This window comes from Mustela nigripes, chromosome 6, assembly GCF_022355385.1.
Source record: "Mustela nigripes isolate SB6536 chromosome 6, MUSNIG.SB6536, whole genome shotgun sequence".
In the NCBI taxonomy this organism is placed as follows: domain Eukaryota; kingdom Metazoa; phylum Chordata; class Mammalia; order Carnivora; family Mustelidae; genus Mustela; species Mustela nigripes.
The window spans coordinates 124,228,720-124,243,714 of record NC_081562.1 but is presented as its reverse complement, the minus strand read 5'-3'; the positions used below and the strand labels follow the sequence as shown (position 1 = coordinate 124,243,714).

The following is a 14,995-nucleotide window of genomic DNA, read 5'->3' as shown; positions in this document are numbered from 1 at the left end:
GATGTCTGCTTCATTTTGTGTTGCAGTCATCTAATGTTTTGAATGACTTAAAAATATAGGTTTTCAATTATCTGGGAGAAAATAGCTATCACAAAGTCTGCATATGTAACTTTAAAGACGAGGCTCTAGGTCTCATATCTGGACCAGTGAATGTTTAAAATAGGATGGAATATTTAGTGATGAATTAAACTAGTTTGATATTGGACTTTTCCTTACAGTGGTAGAGCCTCAGTCATAGGATCTTATGTTAGAAATAACCTTAGAAATTATCAAGCCCCCCTCCTTAAAAAAGGAACTACCCAGCTCCAAATTAGAAATTGGAGGGCAGGGCACAAGGCCAGCTCTGGAATTTGAAAAGACATAGCTAATGAGAAGGAAATCAATTCATCACTTGACTAACAGAGGCAAACAGCCTCCAGTACCTTAATAATTTCTAAATTACAGTACATTAATAAATATTCACAATAATCCTAAGTCATCAAAGAAAGCATAAACAAATTCATTTTTTTCTGTTTAAGAAGGCAAAGTTATGTATGCTGTATTTAAATGATTATCATTTAAAATGGTTAAAATTTTAAATGTCTTATTCCTTAGATTAAAAAATAAAACTTTAGCTTGTTCAGGTAAAAAAAAATCATTTTTGATATATAAATATCATATTCCGTGATGGTAGGAGATATTGATTATATATAATAAACATTTGCAGAAAATCTGGATTCACATTTTCTCTCATTTATTTTGGGTGACAGAGTCTGTTTCTTACCATTCAGTCTGTGAGGTTGCTTCCTGCTGACTCACTCATTGACTTATTCTCTCCTCTAATTGGACAATACTAATGGAAAGCAAAACAACCCCAAAGTTCTGGGGTTAATTGTTTCATAGCAATCACTTGATTTAGAGGTTAAAATGTCCCTTCTAGGACATGGAGCTCAGTGGGAAGCCTGCTTCTCCCTCTCCCACTCTCCCTGCTTGTTGTGTTCCCTTTCTTGCTACGTCTCTCTCTGTCAAATAAAGAAGTAGGATCTTTAAAAAAAAAAAAAAAAAAAAAAAAAGGTTTTCCAGACTAGGAACATCAGCCTCACCTGAGAACTTTCTAGAAATGTGACTTCTTGGATTCCCCCCATGAATTATAGACATCTGAGGTATTCAAAATGCAAGAGAATGTGTTGGTAACGAGCAGTAATAAAGTTATGCTCCAGAATTTATAGAATATCAATTAGGTATATTTATAGAATATCAATTAGTTATATCCCCAATTTAAACCTTTGGTCTAGTTTCAGAATCATATGGTTTTACTTACTTGTGCAGCATAAGGAATAGCATGGAGGACATTAGGAGAAGGAAACCTACTAAGTCAGAAACTCTGTGTTTTAATAGGCCTTCCAGGGGTGGTTCTGTTGCTTGCCAAGGTTTGAGTTGTTTCTCTAAATCATAATAGAATGGTTACAGTCATGATCTTGAGTTTGGTCTCACCATTTTTGCTCCAAATCTGCATTTGTCAGCCATGTAAAATTGTCCTTTTAGTGCACATTGTCCATTTTACAGTGAAAGAGATGATTCTGTCAATCAGTATTTTCTGAGGATCTCCTTACATGGCTTGATAGTGGAGTTCAATTTTTTTTTCCCTATAGAAAAATTTGAAGGGAACCTGAAATCGCAGTATTTCTGGAGGCCCAAAAGAATGGAACTTAGTTTTGGAATTCACCATTATGCAGGAAAGGTAAGAACTTTGAAGAATTATGACTGAGTTTCTCTTAGTCCCTTATCAAATAATAATGATAAACATGAAAGCTATGGCCCGAAAAATTTAGATGGTTAAAATGAGATGGCCATCTGTTTCTGCCCCAAACTGGCCCTGACTGTTCTCCAGCTTCCTCCAATCTGTCCAATCCACTGCCAGCCACTCCCACTCCAGAACATCCAGCTCTAACAGGTTAACCAAAAAATCCTTCTACTTTTTCAAACACAAACGTTCTATTTTTTCTAGAGGAATTTTTTTTTATTTTTTATAAACATATATTTTTATCTCCAGGGGTACAGGTCTGTGAATCACCAGGTTTACACACTTCATAGCACTCACCAAAGCACATACCCTCCCCAATGTCCATAATCCCACCCCCTTCTCCCAAACCCCCTCCCCCCAGCAACCTTCAGTTTGTTTTGTAAGATTAAGAGTCACTTATGGTTTGTCTCCCTCCCAATCCCATCTTGTTTCATTGATTCTTCTCCTATCCACTTAAGCCCCCATGTTGCATCACCACGTCCTCATATCAGGGAGATCATATGATAGTTGTCTTTCTCTGCTTGACTTATTTCGCTAAGCATGATACACTCTAGTTCCATCCATGTTGTCGCAAATGGCAAGATTTCATTTCTTTTGATGGCTGCATAGTATTCCATTGTGTATATATACCACATCTTCTTGATCCATTCATCTGTTGATGGACATCTAGGTTCTTTCCATAGTTTGGCTATTGTGGACATTGCTGCTATAAACATTCGGGTGCAAGTGCCCCTTTGGATCACTACGTTTGTATCTTTAGGGTAAATACCCAATAGTGCAATTGCTGGGTCATAGGGCAGTTCTATTTTCAACATTTTGAGGAACCTCCATGCTGTTTTCCAGAGTGGCTGCACCAGCTTGCATTCTCACCAACAGTGTAGGAGGGTTCCCCTTTCTCTGCATCCTCACCAGCATCTGTCATTTCCTGACTTGTTGATTTTAGCCATTCTGACTGGTGTGAGGTGATATCTCATTGTGGTTTTGATTTGTATTTCCCTGATGCCGAGTGATATGGAGCATTTTTACATGTGTCTGTTGGCCATCTGGATGTCTTCTTTGCAGAAATGTCTGTTCATGTCCTCTGCCCATTTCTTGATTGGATTATTTGTTCTCTGGGTGTTGAGTTTGCTAAGTTCTTTATAGATTCTGGACACTAGTCCTTTATCTGATATGTCATTTGCAAATATCTTCTCCCATTCTTTCAGTTGTCTTTTGATTTTGTTAACTGTTTCCTTTGCTGTGCAGAAGCTTTTGATCTTGATGAAATCCCAATAGTTCATTTTTGCCCTTGCTTCCCTTGTCTTTGGCGTTGTTCCTAGGAATTTTTATTAAGAAACTAAAGGGAAACAAAGAGACAAGCATCAAAGCCTCCATCTTTCTGACCCTAAGATCTTATAGCTTTGGGTGAGATTGGCTGGCAATGGGGACCTATTTTTGCTTCTTTAAATGATAGCAGGGAACCTTTTACGTAAACTGCCTTTTTCAGTACTGAGGTGCTTCTCTCTCCACAGAAGACTTTGCCTCTCCTCCCGCCCAACAGGAGAAAGTGGTCATTGGAGGTGTGGTCAGATAATGGAGCTAGCCTAGGTAGGGTTGTCTGATGGAGTGTTTAGCAGTTGGCTGTCTAAGCACATTCCCACAGCAGAGCAGACCTCAACGATAAACCTAAACCCAGAGGATGCTCTGTCTCCCTTCTGCAGAGTTCACTCCTTCACAGTGATGTGGTAAATATTGGAGGACTGAGAAGATACTAAAATTAAGAAAGAAATGCCTAGAATGAAAAACACATGAACAACAAAAAATAACCTGGAACCTGGAAGATTCATGTCTACTAAGATTTCTGTGTTTCACAGGCTTCTGTCACTGAAAGAAAAAAAAATCTGCCTTCAATATAATAGTTATGGCCTCTCCCATGGTGTTCAGCATGTGATTTTTCCAAACAAGCCTTTTTAAAAACATCCATTAAGAATTTCCTAGGATCATTTTATCCAGTTGTTTTTAAGAGCTGTATTAATCTGCTTGGACTGACATAAGAAAAATAATGCAGGATGGGTGGCTTAAAGCACAGAAATTTATTTTCTCACAGTTCTGGAGGCTAGAAGTCCAAGATCAAGGTGCCAGCGAGATCACTGTCTGGTGAGACCTCTCTGCCTGGCTTGCTGATGGTTGTATCCTTCAGTGTCCTCCTGTGGCCTTTTCTCTGAGTACATGAGAAGCAGAAAGGGACCTCCAGTGTGTCTTTCTCTTCTTACAAGGATACAAGTCCTATGGGATTAGGGTCCCACCCTTAGGACCACATTTAACTTTAATTATCTCCTTAAAGACCCTAGCCAAATACAGTCACATTTGGGATCGGGAATTCAACATATTAATTTTGGAGGGACACAATTCATCCGATAAAACAACCATAGTAGATAATCCTACAGAAATCTTTGAGTTACGTTGGTCTTGAGAAAGTCCTAAAATTATTTAGAAGTGCCAGAAATGTGAATGTTCATAATGTACTTAGACCATACTCCTGACTGAGATGAAAATCTGTAATGGCCGATTCACTGTGCAAGACTCAATTATCACGGAAATGAGAATGCCTCGTGGCCCCAGGTGCCTCCTTTATGCCTCCCTCTGCCCTCCAAACAGAGAAAGGAAACAATACCAAATTTCCAGCGTAATAAACGAGAAGAATCAAACAAACCATGATTTCAACCCAAATAAAATTAGCGAGACACAGATTTTTCTCTGACAAAATATACTGTAGACCTGGAAAAGTTTGCTCCTCCAAACTGCCTTTATAAATCTTTGTATACCTGTCACTCAGCCCGGAGGAAGTTCTCCGTAAATACCTATTGATGACTCTGCCCCTGCCACTGTTGATGGTGATGATGACAATGAGGATGACATTGACTGTGACACTGAAATGTACTTTATCAACAGGTACTCTATAATGCAAGTGGGTTCTTAGCTAAGAATAGAGACACTCTTCCAACGGATATTGTGCTCCTTTTGAGGTCATCAGAAAACAGTGTAATTCGCCAACTCATCAATCACCCTCTGACAAAAACAGGTAAGCTAAGGCAACTTCCTTGGGCCCAATCCCATAGTGTCTGACTGTGATTTTCATGAGTTTAATCCTCAATATTTTTATGTTGGTTTGGTTTTAGCTTACTAAATATGCATTTTTTAAAATACATTCTGCCCCAGCTGTCTGAAGAACGTGGAAAAGTGAATATAAACAAACTAGGTTTTCTTTAAAGAAAAGTGTCTGTAGAAGGAACCAGAAAATAGGGTGGTATTTTAGCGACTCACTAGAAAAACATGCTCACCTCTGAAAAGTTCAGAGCGACCTCTGTTTCAGGACTGGGCAGCTTTTGGGGTGGTATTTAAGGCTCTATAGGTTTAGTGAGCTCTGCCTTATTGGTTAAAAACTTACATGCCTTTGTTCTACCCAACCATATACATGTTTGCATTTGCTTTTAAGTAGAAAAAAACTGTAGTTTGGGTTACTTTTCTTTATTGGAATTTGTTATATTATCTTGCATTTCTTTTTATAGTTTTATTGAGATATAACTGACATACAATAAAAAAAAGACATGTTTAGACAGTAAAATGTGATATGTTTTTGACAGGCATATATACTTGTAAAACCATCACCACATTCAGTAGTAAACATATTCGTCACCCCCAGATGATGTTTCCTCATGACTCTGGAATCCCTCCCACTCCTGACCTTCTCTATTTGTTCTAGCACCACTGGTTGGAAGAATTGTTCTTTCCCCCATTGAATTGCTTGGGCACCCTGCTGAAAATCAATTGACTATAAACATGTAGGTCTCCTTCTAGACTTCTCTATTGTGTGTCCCCCATATTTGTCTATCTTTAAGGCAGTGCAACACTTCTTGATTAATGTAGTTTAATTTTTTTAAAAAAATGAAATCAGGTAGTATAAGCTACCCAACTCTTCTTTTTCAGAGCTATCAAGGCAATTATAATTCCTTTGCTTTTTCATATAAATTTTAGAATAAGCTTGTCGGTTTCCACCAAAAATCCTGGTGAGAGTTTGATTGGGATACACTGAAGCTATAGATTAATTTTGGGAGAATTGATATCTTCACAATATTAGGTCTTCCCATCAGGGAGCACAATATAGTTCTCCATTTATTTGTCTTCCTTAATTTCTTTCAGTAACATTTTGTAGTTTTCAGTGTGTGTGACTTGTATATCTTTGTCAAATTATCTGCTTATATATCACATTTTATGTTATTATAAGTGGTAATTTTATTTCAAATTGTTTGTTGCTAGTATACAGAAGACCAGTTGATTTCTGTGTATTAATCTTTCACCCTGCAGTGTTGTTAAGCTCGTTTATTAGAGTAACTTTCTTTTTTTTTGTAAATTCCATAGGATTTTTCTATATAGATGATCATGTCACCTGTGAAAAAAGAGTTTCCCCTTTCTTCTCCATTCTGTTTACTTTTTATGTCTTCATCTTTCCTGGTTGCACTGGCTAGAATCACCAACACAATTTTGAGTACAAGTGCTAAAAATGAACATTTTTGTCTTATTCTTCATTTTGGGGAGAAAGCTTTCAGTTTTTCCCCAGGAAATATGATGTTTTCTGTAGGGTTTTCATAGACCTTTTTTCTCAGGAGGAGGAGTTCTTTCTATTCCTAGTTTCCTGAGTATTTACCAGGCATGCATACTTGAATTCTGTCAGATGCGTTTTTGCATATATTGAGATGATCATTCATATATTTTTTTAATCTGTAAATATGATGAGTTACATTGATTGATTTTTTAATATTATGCCAACTTTTTATTCCTGGGAAAAATGTGACGTGGTCATGATGCATTGAACTTTCATGTATTGCTAGATTACATTTGCTGATGTTTTGTTAAGAATTTTTGTATCTGTGTTCATGAGGGATATTGGACTGTAGTTTTCTTCTAATTTTCTTCTAATGTTGGGATCCGAGTAATATGGGCTTCACAGAATGAATTCAGAAGTATTGCTTCCAGGAAAAGTAGAGTATTAATTCTTTCTGAATTCCTTTGTAGAATTCACTAGTGAAGCCATCCGGGCCAGAAGGCTTTTTTTGTGAAAAGGTTTTAAATTAAAAATTCAATCAATTTCTTTAACAAATATTAGGATATTTAATTATCTAATTTTTTGAATGAGCTTTAGTAGGTTGTATCTTTTAAGAAATTTGTCTGTTTCATCTATGTAGTCACATTCATTGACATAATTTTGATTATAGTGTTCCCTTATATTATCCTTTAATATCTATAGATCTTGGAGTTTTATCAGCTCTCTCATTCCTGATCTGAATCTTTTGTGTCCTCTTTCACTTTATTCTTGTTAGATTTTCTAGAGATTTGTCAATTTTACTGATTTTCTCAAAGAACCAGTATATAGTTTATAGTTTCACTGATTTTTTTCCATTGATATTGCTTTCTATTTTGTTATTTTTTTCCCTCCTTTCTTTCTTTTTTTTTGGGGGGGAGGTTTCATTCTTGTTTCCTTTCTTCTGTTTACATGGGGTTTTATTTAGTCTCCTTTTTTCTAATTTCTAAGGTAAGGTCATAGGTCGTTGATTTAAGAAAACATTTCTTTTCTAATGTAAGTAATTATATAGATTATGTATAAGTATTGAATTTTAATTCTAAAAATATTGGGATTTTCCATATCTTTGTGTTGTGGCCTTGTAATATAATTCCATAGTGCTCAGAAAGCATATTTTGTATGATTTAATCCATTTACATTTACTGAGACATGTTTTATGGCCCAGAATATAATATATCTTATTTTATGTTTCATTTACACTTAAAAACAACGTGTATTCCACTGTGTCGGATGGAGAATTACATAAATATCAATTGAGTCAACATGGTTGATAGTATTGGTCAAATCTCCTATATCCTTACTGGTTTTTTCTCTCCTGGTTCTATCAGTTACTAAGAGAAGAGTTTTGAAATATCTGATTATAATCCAATTTGTCTATTTTGTCTTTCATTTCTATCCGTTTTCACTTCATGTATTTTTAAGATTATTGGAAACATAAACATTTAGAATTATTATAGCTTCTTTTTTTTAAAGATTCTACTTATTATTTATTTGACAGAGAGAGAGAGAGAGAGATCACAAGTAGGCAGAGAGGCAGGGGGTAGCAGGCTCCCTGCTGAGCAGAGAACCTGATGCGGGGCTCGATCCCAGTACCCTGAGATCATGACCTGAGCTGAAGGCAGAGGCCTAACCCACTGAGCCACCAAGGTGCCCCTAGAATTATTATTATAGCTTCTTGATGACCAGACCCCTTTATTAATACTATTTTTATCCTTGGTAATAGTTTTTGCTCTGAAATCTACTTTGCTTGATAATACAGAGATTCCAACTTTCTTAGGATTAGTGGTTGAATGGTATGTCTTTTTTTATACTTTCAACTTCATCTTATTTTTGTTTGTATTTAAAGAGGGCTTTTTTTGTAAACAGCATTTAGTTGGGCCTTTTTAAATTCTAAATATGTCTGCCTTTTAATTGAGGTGATCAAACCATTTATATTTATTGTGATTATTGATATGTTGGGTTGGACTGACTCTACGATTTGACGTGTTTTCTGTTGGTTACATTTGTTATTTTCCCTAGTCTTCACCTGAGTTCCCCTCCTTGCAGTGTAAATCTCTTTAGACAGAAAGCTGGGATACTCATAGGGCTCACCTCATTTGTTTCCCCTCATTCGGGGATCAGTGTCCTGTACTGTTTGATGCACAACGTATAAACACTGTTATTCCTAGACAAATATGGTGTGATTCTTCAGAATAAGGTACTTCGGGTAGTTACAATCATGCAGACAGAAAGCAGAATGGTGGTTGCCAGGGCCTAGGGGTGGGAGGAATGGGGAGCCAATATTTAATGGGTATAAAGTTTCAGTTTTACAAGATGAAAAAAGTTATGGGCACGTATGGTGGTGATGGTTGCATAACATTATGAATGTATTTAATACTACTGACCTGTGCACTTATAAGTGATTAAGATGCTAAATTTTATATTATGTAAGTTTTACAATAAAAAATGAAAAGGAAGAAAAGCTGTTGCCTCATACATATTGTATGGTTAGTTGTTGGTTTTCTTTTTCTTTTAGTCATTCAGTTAATCCAGTCCGTGTTGCTTTATCCTGCCCAGAAACAAATGTCTTCAATTTTGACTTTAACAATTGTCATCTCTTTCTATATCCACCAACTGCATCCATGCACTTAATGTCATGTTTTTTACCTTTATAAAATATGCAGCCAGGTTCTCAATACTATGTTCTGTCTCCTGATTCAGCAAAACCATGTTTCATTAGCCAGGGAAAAGAGAATTTCATAATCAAAGATGTTTCAGTGACTCCGAATCTCAAAGCTATCAGAGACATTTGGATTTTATATTCACCTAGATATGCAAACATAATAATAATAATTACAACAATAAAAATACATAAATTTACTTTTTTTTATCTTTTTATTTTTTTCATGAATTTGTTTAGAAGTTGCAATGTGTTAGGCACTGTGCTGACTACTTTTATTTACTCCTAATAGCAACACTCTGAGGAGGAACTACTGTTACAGATGAGACACTGAGTCTTGGAAATGTTCGGCAACTTTCCCAGTGTTGCCCTTGTGGGAAGTCTTAGAAGTGGGCTTGAAAGTTTAGGTTTTTCAATCCTATATTACACTGTCTCCAAGATTCTGAGATAACCTGTTGCACGTATGACTTAAAATATGAAATACAGTTCAGCCATTATTAAGAGGAAATGTACTACAGTTCCATGTAGCTCACATCATTACCTTGGTTTATTACAGGTTTGTTCATCTGTCAGCTGTAAAGGCAAAGTGGATATATTTTCTGAAATTAAGATCTATGCTAATTTTAGTTCCTGTTGATATGCATTAATGAATTTTTAGAAGGCTTTCATTTATTTTGTTGTTAAAGAATTTGATGACTCATGTATAAATTTTGTTACATTGAAATTATTAATCCTTTAGTAAATTTCCTCTAGTCTTTCAGTTTTCAGAGAAACGTAAATTTTTAGTTCTTACTTAGCTAATATTAAGTAATGGTATCTATTAAGTACTGGGTTTATTCTAATTAATGTGCTATTAGTCCTTTGTATTAGTCTGTAGTAATTTTGGTAATTTTTTCTAAAACTTTCCCTAAAAAAAAAAAAAATGAATGTCCACAGATGCCCCTCTAAAGACCGTGTGTTACTATCTCTGTCCACTCTGCTGTCTGTAGTAAGTCTCACAGCTGAAGAGTGAACAGTCCAGTGTGCAGCCCAGCATGAAAGCCAGTGTGCACATCCATCACAGCACTTTTCCTGATAATGGGGAAGGGGGACAACAGCACAGCAGAGGCACTGCCGGCTGCATCCCAAGCAGGGTCCCACCTGCATATCACTTCAGAGGCAGCTTTCACCACCACAAAGAATGTGAAGGATTTGTCAAAAACATGTCGCCTTGGGGCACCTGGGTAGCTCAGCTGGTTAAGCACTTGACTTTTGATTTCAGCTCAGTTCATGATCTTGACTCAGTCATGATCACAGATCTTGAGATTGATCCCTGCGTCAGGCTCTGCACTGGGCATGGAGCCTACTTAAAATTCTCTCTCCCTCTCCGTCTGTCCCCACCCCACCCCTGGCATGCACACAACACTCTCTCCTTCTCTAAAAAACACACAAACAAAAAACATGTCACCTCTACTTCTCACCTAAAAGAATGAGAATGAAAAGAAATAATCTTTCTGAAGTGATACTGAATTCTTGAGATATATTTGAACATTACTGGTGGGATGATGAACTCTTGGATTGTGGGTTGGTTGTTTATTGTGCTTGGTGAGGTGTGGGGGAAAAGAGAGTAAGAATAAACATTTCCAGGCACGCACCATGCACCTGACATACTGTCACATGTCATCAAAATTCTGTGATGCAGGCACCATCACCATTATATGGTTTCAAAATGCAACTCAGAGACTAAGTAAATGATCCACAGGCAACACAATTTAAGTACTACAGCTAGTATTCACATCCATATCTTCCCGGTTTCTGGGACCATAATTTTTCACTACACTAGAATATTTTCAAGGCCTTGGGTTGTGCACATTTAAGTAGCCCTAGTAACAGGCACATATTTCTGAATGTTAGATTGAACATATCCATTGCTTTCAACCATCCTTGATTTTCTTATAACCATTTCATATGAATTAATAATCCATGTGATTTTTAAGGCCCATCGTAAAGTGTACCTTTGCATTAAAGAAAATCTCAGAGCCATTTAACACATACATGCATACATACACGTACACACACACACAAAGAAAATTAGTTGATATCATCATAGCTTGTAGCAATTAAAGGAAATCCAACACCTGTATTTTTTCTAAACTCCAAACTGTGTTTTTTTTCTGAATTTAAAATTTATTTAAAATTATTTTGTGATATTATTTTATCCTTAAATTTCTCATAAATACTTAACCAAGGATAACTATTATGACACCAACAATGTTTATTTTAATATTTAACTATGAGGAAAGTCTTTTAGTGATTAAGAATTCTAAAATGTATGTTAATTTCATCCACATTCCTATAGGTAATCTGCCACATTCTAAAACTGGAAATTTAATAAATTATCAAATGAGGACTTCAGAAAAATCAATCAACTTGACCAAGGTAAGAACATGCATTTTGTATGACAGTGAGTCTAAAAATCTAACCTTGACAACAAACAGTGTTTGTGTGCTCCTAAAAGTCAATAGCATTTTACTTATTAGGTTTTTCCCCCTTTGATCTTTCTTTTCTGCTTAAACAGCTATGTTATGTTCATATTACTGCTAGCCACTAAAAGAATCATGCAGTTATGATACATTTCTAACCCTTCCTTTATAGCTCATTTTAATGTTACACTAAGACCAACTAAAAATATATTAGTTAAGTTCTAAGACACTCATGTTCCTTGCACGACCAATTAAAATTCCAGTGGGGTTGACAAAACAATACCCTAAGCAAAAATATTAACCTTTTGTTATTTTATGTATGTGAAAGCATAGACCATGAAAACCCGAAGGAAATTCCATGGGCTCCTTGTAGATCATAGGGTACAGTGGATACTGAAGCATCACCGTCTTTCTTGGTCTTTGTAGGATCAAAGTGGAGAAGCCACACATCATGCCATAGAGACAACCAACATGAAGACACAAACAGTGGCATCATATTTTAGAGTAAGTTATTTAATTATGGTGTGTGGTACTTAGGAATGCTATTTATTTCAGACAGGGGGAAGGGTAGAGTGAGATGAAGAAAGAGAACCCTAAGGAGGTTCCATGCCCAGCACAGAGCCCAATGGGGAGCTTGATCTCATGACCCATAAGATCATGACCTGATCCAAAATCAAGAGTCGGAGGCTTAACTGACAGCCATTCAGTCACCCCAGGAATGTTATTTATTTATTTTAATTTTTTTAAGATTCTATTTATTTATTTGAGAGAGAGAAAGTGAGAGAGGAGACAGGAGGGGGAGGGGCAGGGGAAGAGGGAAAAGCAGAAACTGCGCTGAGCAGGGAGCCCGACACGGGACTCCCTGGGACTCTGGGATCATGACCTGAACCAAAAACAGACACTCAACTGAATCAGATGAGTTATTAAAATAAATAACAGATGCCCCTGAGAGAGTTACAAATCAAAAGCTAGTAATAAGTATCACAGTACTATTAGCAAAAGATAATTTTCATTGTATTCCATTTATTATTTGTTAGATACAGAACATAGTAGGAAGTATTGTCAAAAACCCATGGGTTGGTTTGCTTTGATATTTTATCTATAAAATTATTGCATGCTAAGTTAATCAGAGTTCCTACTTTGGTTAAGATTCGTCCAAAGAACCAACCACATTTCCGCTAGAACAAAACCTGACAGGTTTTTTAATTCAGTGCTATGATAAATACCTATCACTTCTTCTTCCCACTCCTAAATGATCTTGGGGTGGGCCGATGGGACAAGGCTGAGTATCCAGGTCCATTCCATAGCTCCCTGCACATAGACAAGATGAAAACCTCAAAAGAAGAACTGGTATAGGTGTGGGGCAAGGAGAAAAGATATCGGGGAAGCATAGTAACATGCCAGGAAAGTTAGCCACTGTGTCCTTAGCATGAGGCCATGGTGACCTTATCTTACCTTTCTTCCTTGGACAATAGGGGAGAAAAGGAAGATAAGAAATACTTTACTTCCTCTATTCTCTGAAGAACTCTAGACACCCCTGCCCTCATTATTGGTGTCCATTCTTCTTTATCTCTTCAGATAAAATCGTGTTGGGGCGCCTGGGTGGCTTAGTCAGTTAAATGTCTGCCTCCTTCAGGTCATGATGTTGGGGTCCTTTCCCTCCGCGCCTCTCTCCACCTCTCGTGCTGTCACTCACTCGCCCACTCTCAAATAAATAAATAAAATCTTTAAAAACAATTAAAAAATTAATAACAAGTCATATTAACCAGCCAATGAAAATGAAGAAAATACCAACTAAAAATTGGAAATTATTAGTAGTATAACTCAAGGCAGAAGGGGTGGAAATTAGGCTAAATTTACTGTAAGTGTTGAGTGAGTAAATTCAGTTTTCTAGCAGAATCATGAAATGCTTTTAAAAATAACTGGGCATTTTAAAAAAGTATTATTAAATACTTTTTCAAGTCGTAAGCTCATAGCAGAGAGTGTGTGCTTAATCATCTTTGAGTAGCGCGTAGTACCTTTATATGCTTACTATCTCACATTTCCTGCTGGTACCTTCCAGCAAGACCACAGCAGAGTGAAATTAGCAAGTGTACTTAACAGACAGATTATCTCCCTTTTTTTAAGTGAGTTATCCAAGACCATCATCAGTCCACTGTGGCTGGCGTCCAAGACTGTGCATGTGTTTAAAACATTAGTTCGTAAAATCATTTTCCTCCTCAAGCTGAAGTGAAAAGTGATAGAAGATAATTCCACATAGTATATAATGATTTTTTATTTTTTTAAAGATTTTTTTTTTTTGACAGACATAGATCACAAGTAGGCAGAGAGGCAGGTAGAGAGAGAGAGGGGAGAAAGCAGGCTCCCCACCGGGCAGAGAGCCCGATGCGGGACTTGACCCCAGGACCCTGAGATCATGACCTGAGCCAAAGGCAGAGTCTTTGACCCACTACCCAGGCACCCCTATAATGTTTTTTTTTAAAGGGGCTCCCATGTGGCAAGCCCAGCTGTGAGAGGATTACATCCGAGTTTCAATGCTCAAAAAGAAGCTGAGCAAATCCAAGGCTTTGTCATTTGTGTAATTCCGTATTTGGCTTCCTCTGGCTTTGTTATTATAGGCTTCTGTTTCCAACACTAAAAGCAAATCCAACCAACACCAACTGTCTCTGTTCACACATTCCTTTTTTTTGCCATTGAATAGCAGCGCTGCTCTTCAACATCATTTTCTAAGATTCCCTTTTTAGGTGAACTGTGATTATTCTAATGTTATACTTAGTTGTCCTGTCATTGGTTACCACTTTAATAAGCCATTGGTGAATACACATTTTTCCTATCTATGTGATTTTGAAAATTCTAAAATAAATAAGAAAATTATCAAGCTAGAGCAGATTAGAATACTTAAATGTGTTTGCTTCTTTTTGTAACTCCTACATCCTATATAGTAAACTGCTTTCACTTCTCATTTCTTACGTTAGCCCAGGAGATGATTCTGACAGGCCTTGAAGGGTTTACTGTCATACTTTCTATAAAGAAGGAATTAGACAAGGTAATTAATAGTATAAGCAAGAAATTAAGTCATATGCCTTAATATTATATATCAGCAAGCTTCCATGAAGGGATATAATTACTTATAAACAAATTATATGAAAAATAATTTTTTAAAGATTTTTTTTTATTTATTTGACAGAAATCACCAGTAGGCAGAGAGGCAGGCAGAGAGAGAGAGAGAGGGAGGGAGGGAAGCAGGCTCCCTGATGAGCAGAGAGTCCGACTCGGGGCTCAATCCCAGGACCCTGGGATCATAACCTGAGCTGAAGGCAGAGGCTTAACCCACTGAGCCACCCAGGTGCCCCAATATATGAAAAGTAATATTATCTGTTAATTAAAGTTGCCTTAAGAATGTACAGGCAACCTTTTGATAGCTAAGTTCTGAGTTAATGCCTCCACATTTTTTTTAGTAGATCTGTGTTCTA

The 14,995-nt window shown here is 36.7% G+C and overlaps 1 protein-coding gene across 1 annotated transcript in view; it reads left to right on the top strand.

The window, feature by feature from the left end:
- Positions 1 to 14,995, top strand: part of MYO3A (myosin IIIA) — a 233,234-nt gene that overhangs the window by 158,985 nt on the left and 59,254 nt on the right. Inside the window, exons 22-25 of the mRNA XM_059404999.1 lie at positions 1,632 to 1,720; positions 4,715 to 4,844; positions 11,399 to 11,478; positions 11,949 to 12,026. Coding sequence (XP_059260982.1) covers positions 1,632 to 1,720; positions 4,715 to 4,844; positions 11,399 to 11,478; positions 11,949 to 12,026 — 377 coding nt within the window. The remainder of the gene's footprint in view (positions 1 to 1,631; positions 1,721 to 4,714; positions 4,845 to 11,398; positions 11,479 to 11,948; positions 12,027 to 14,995) is intronic.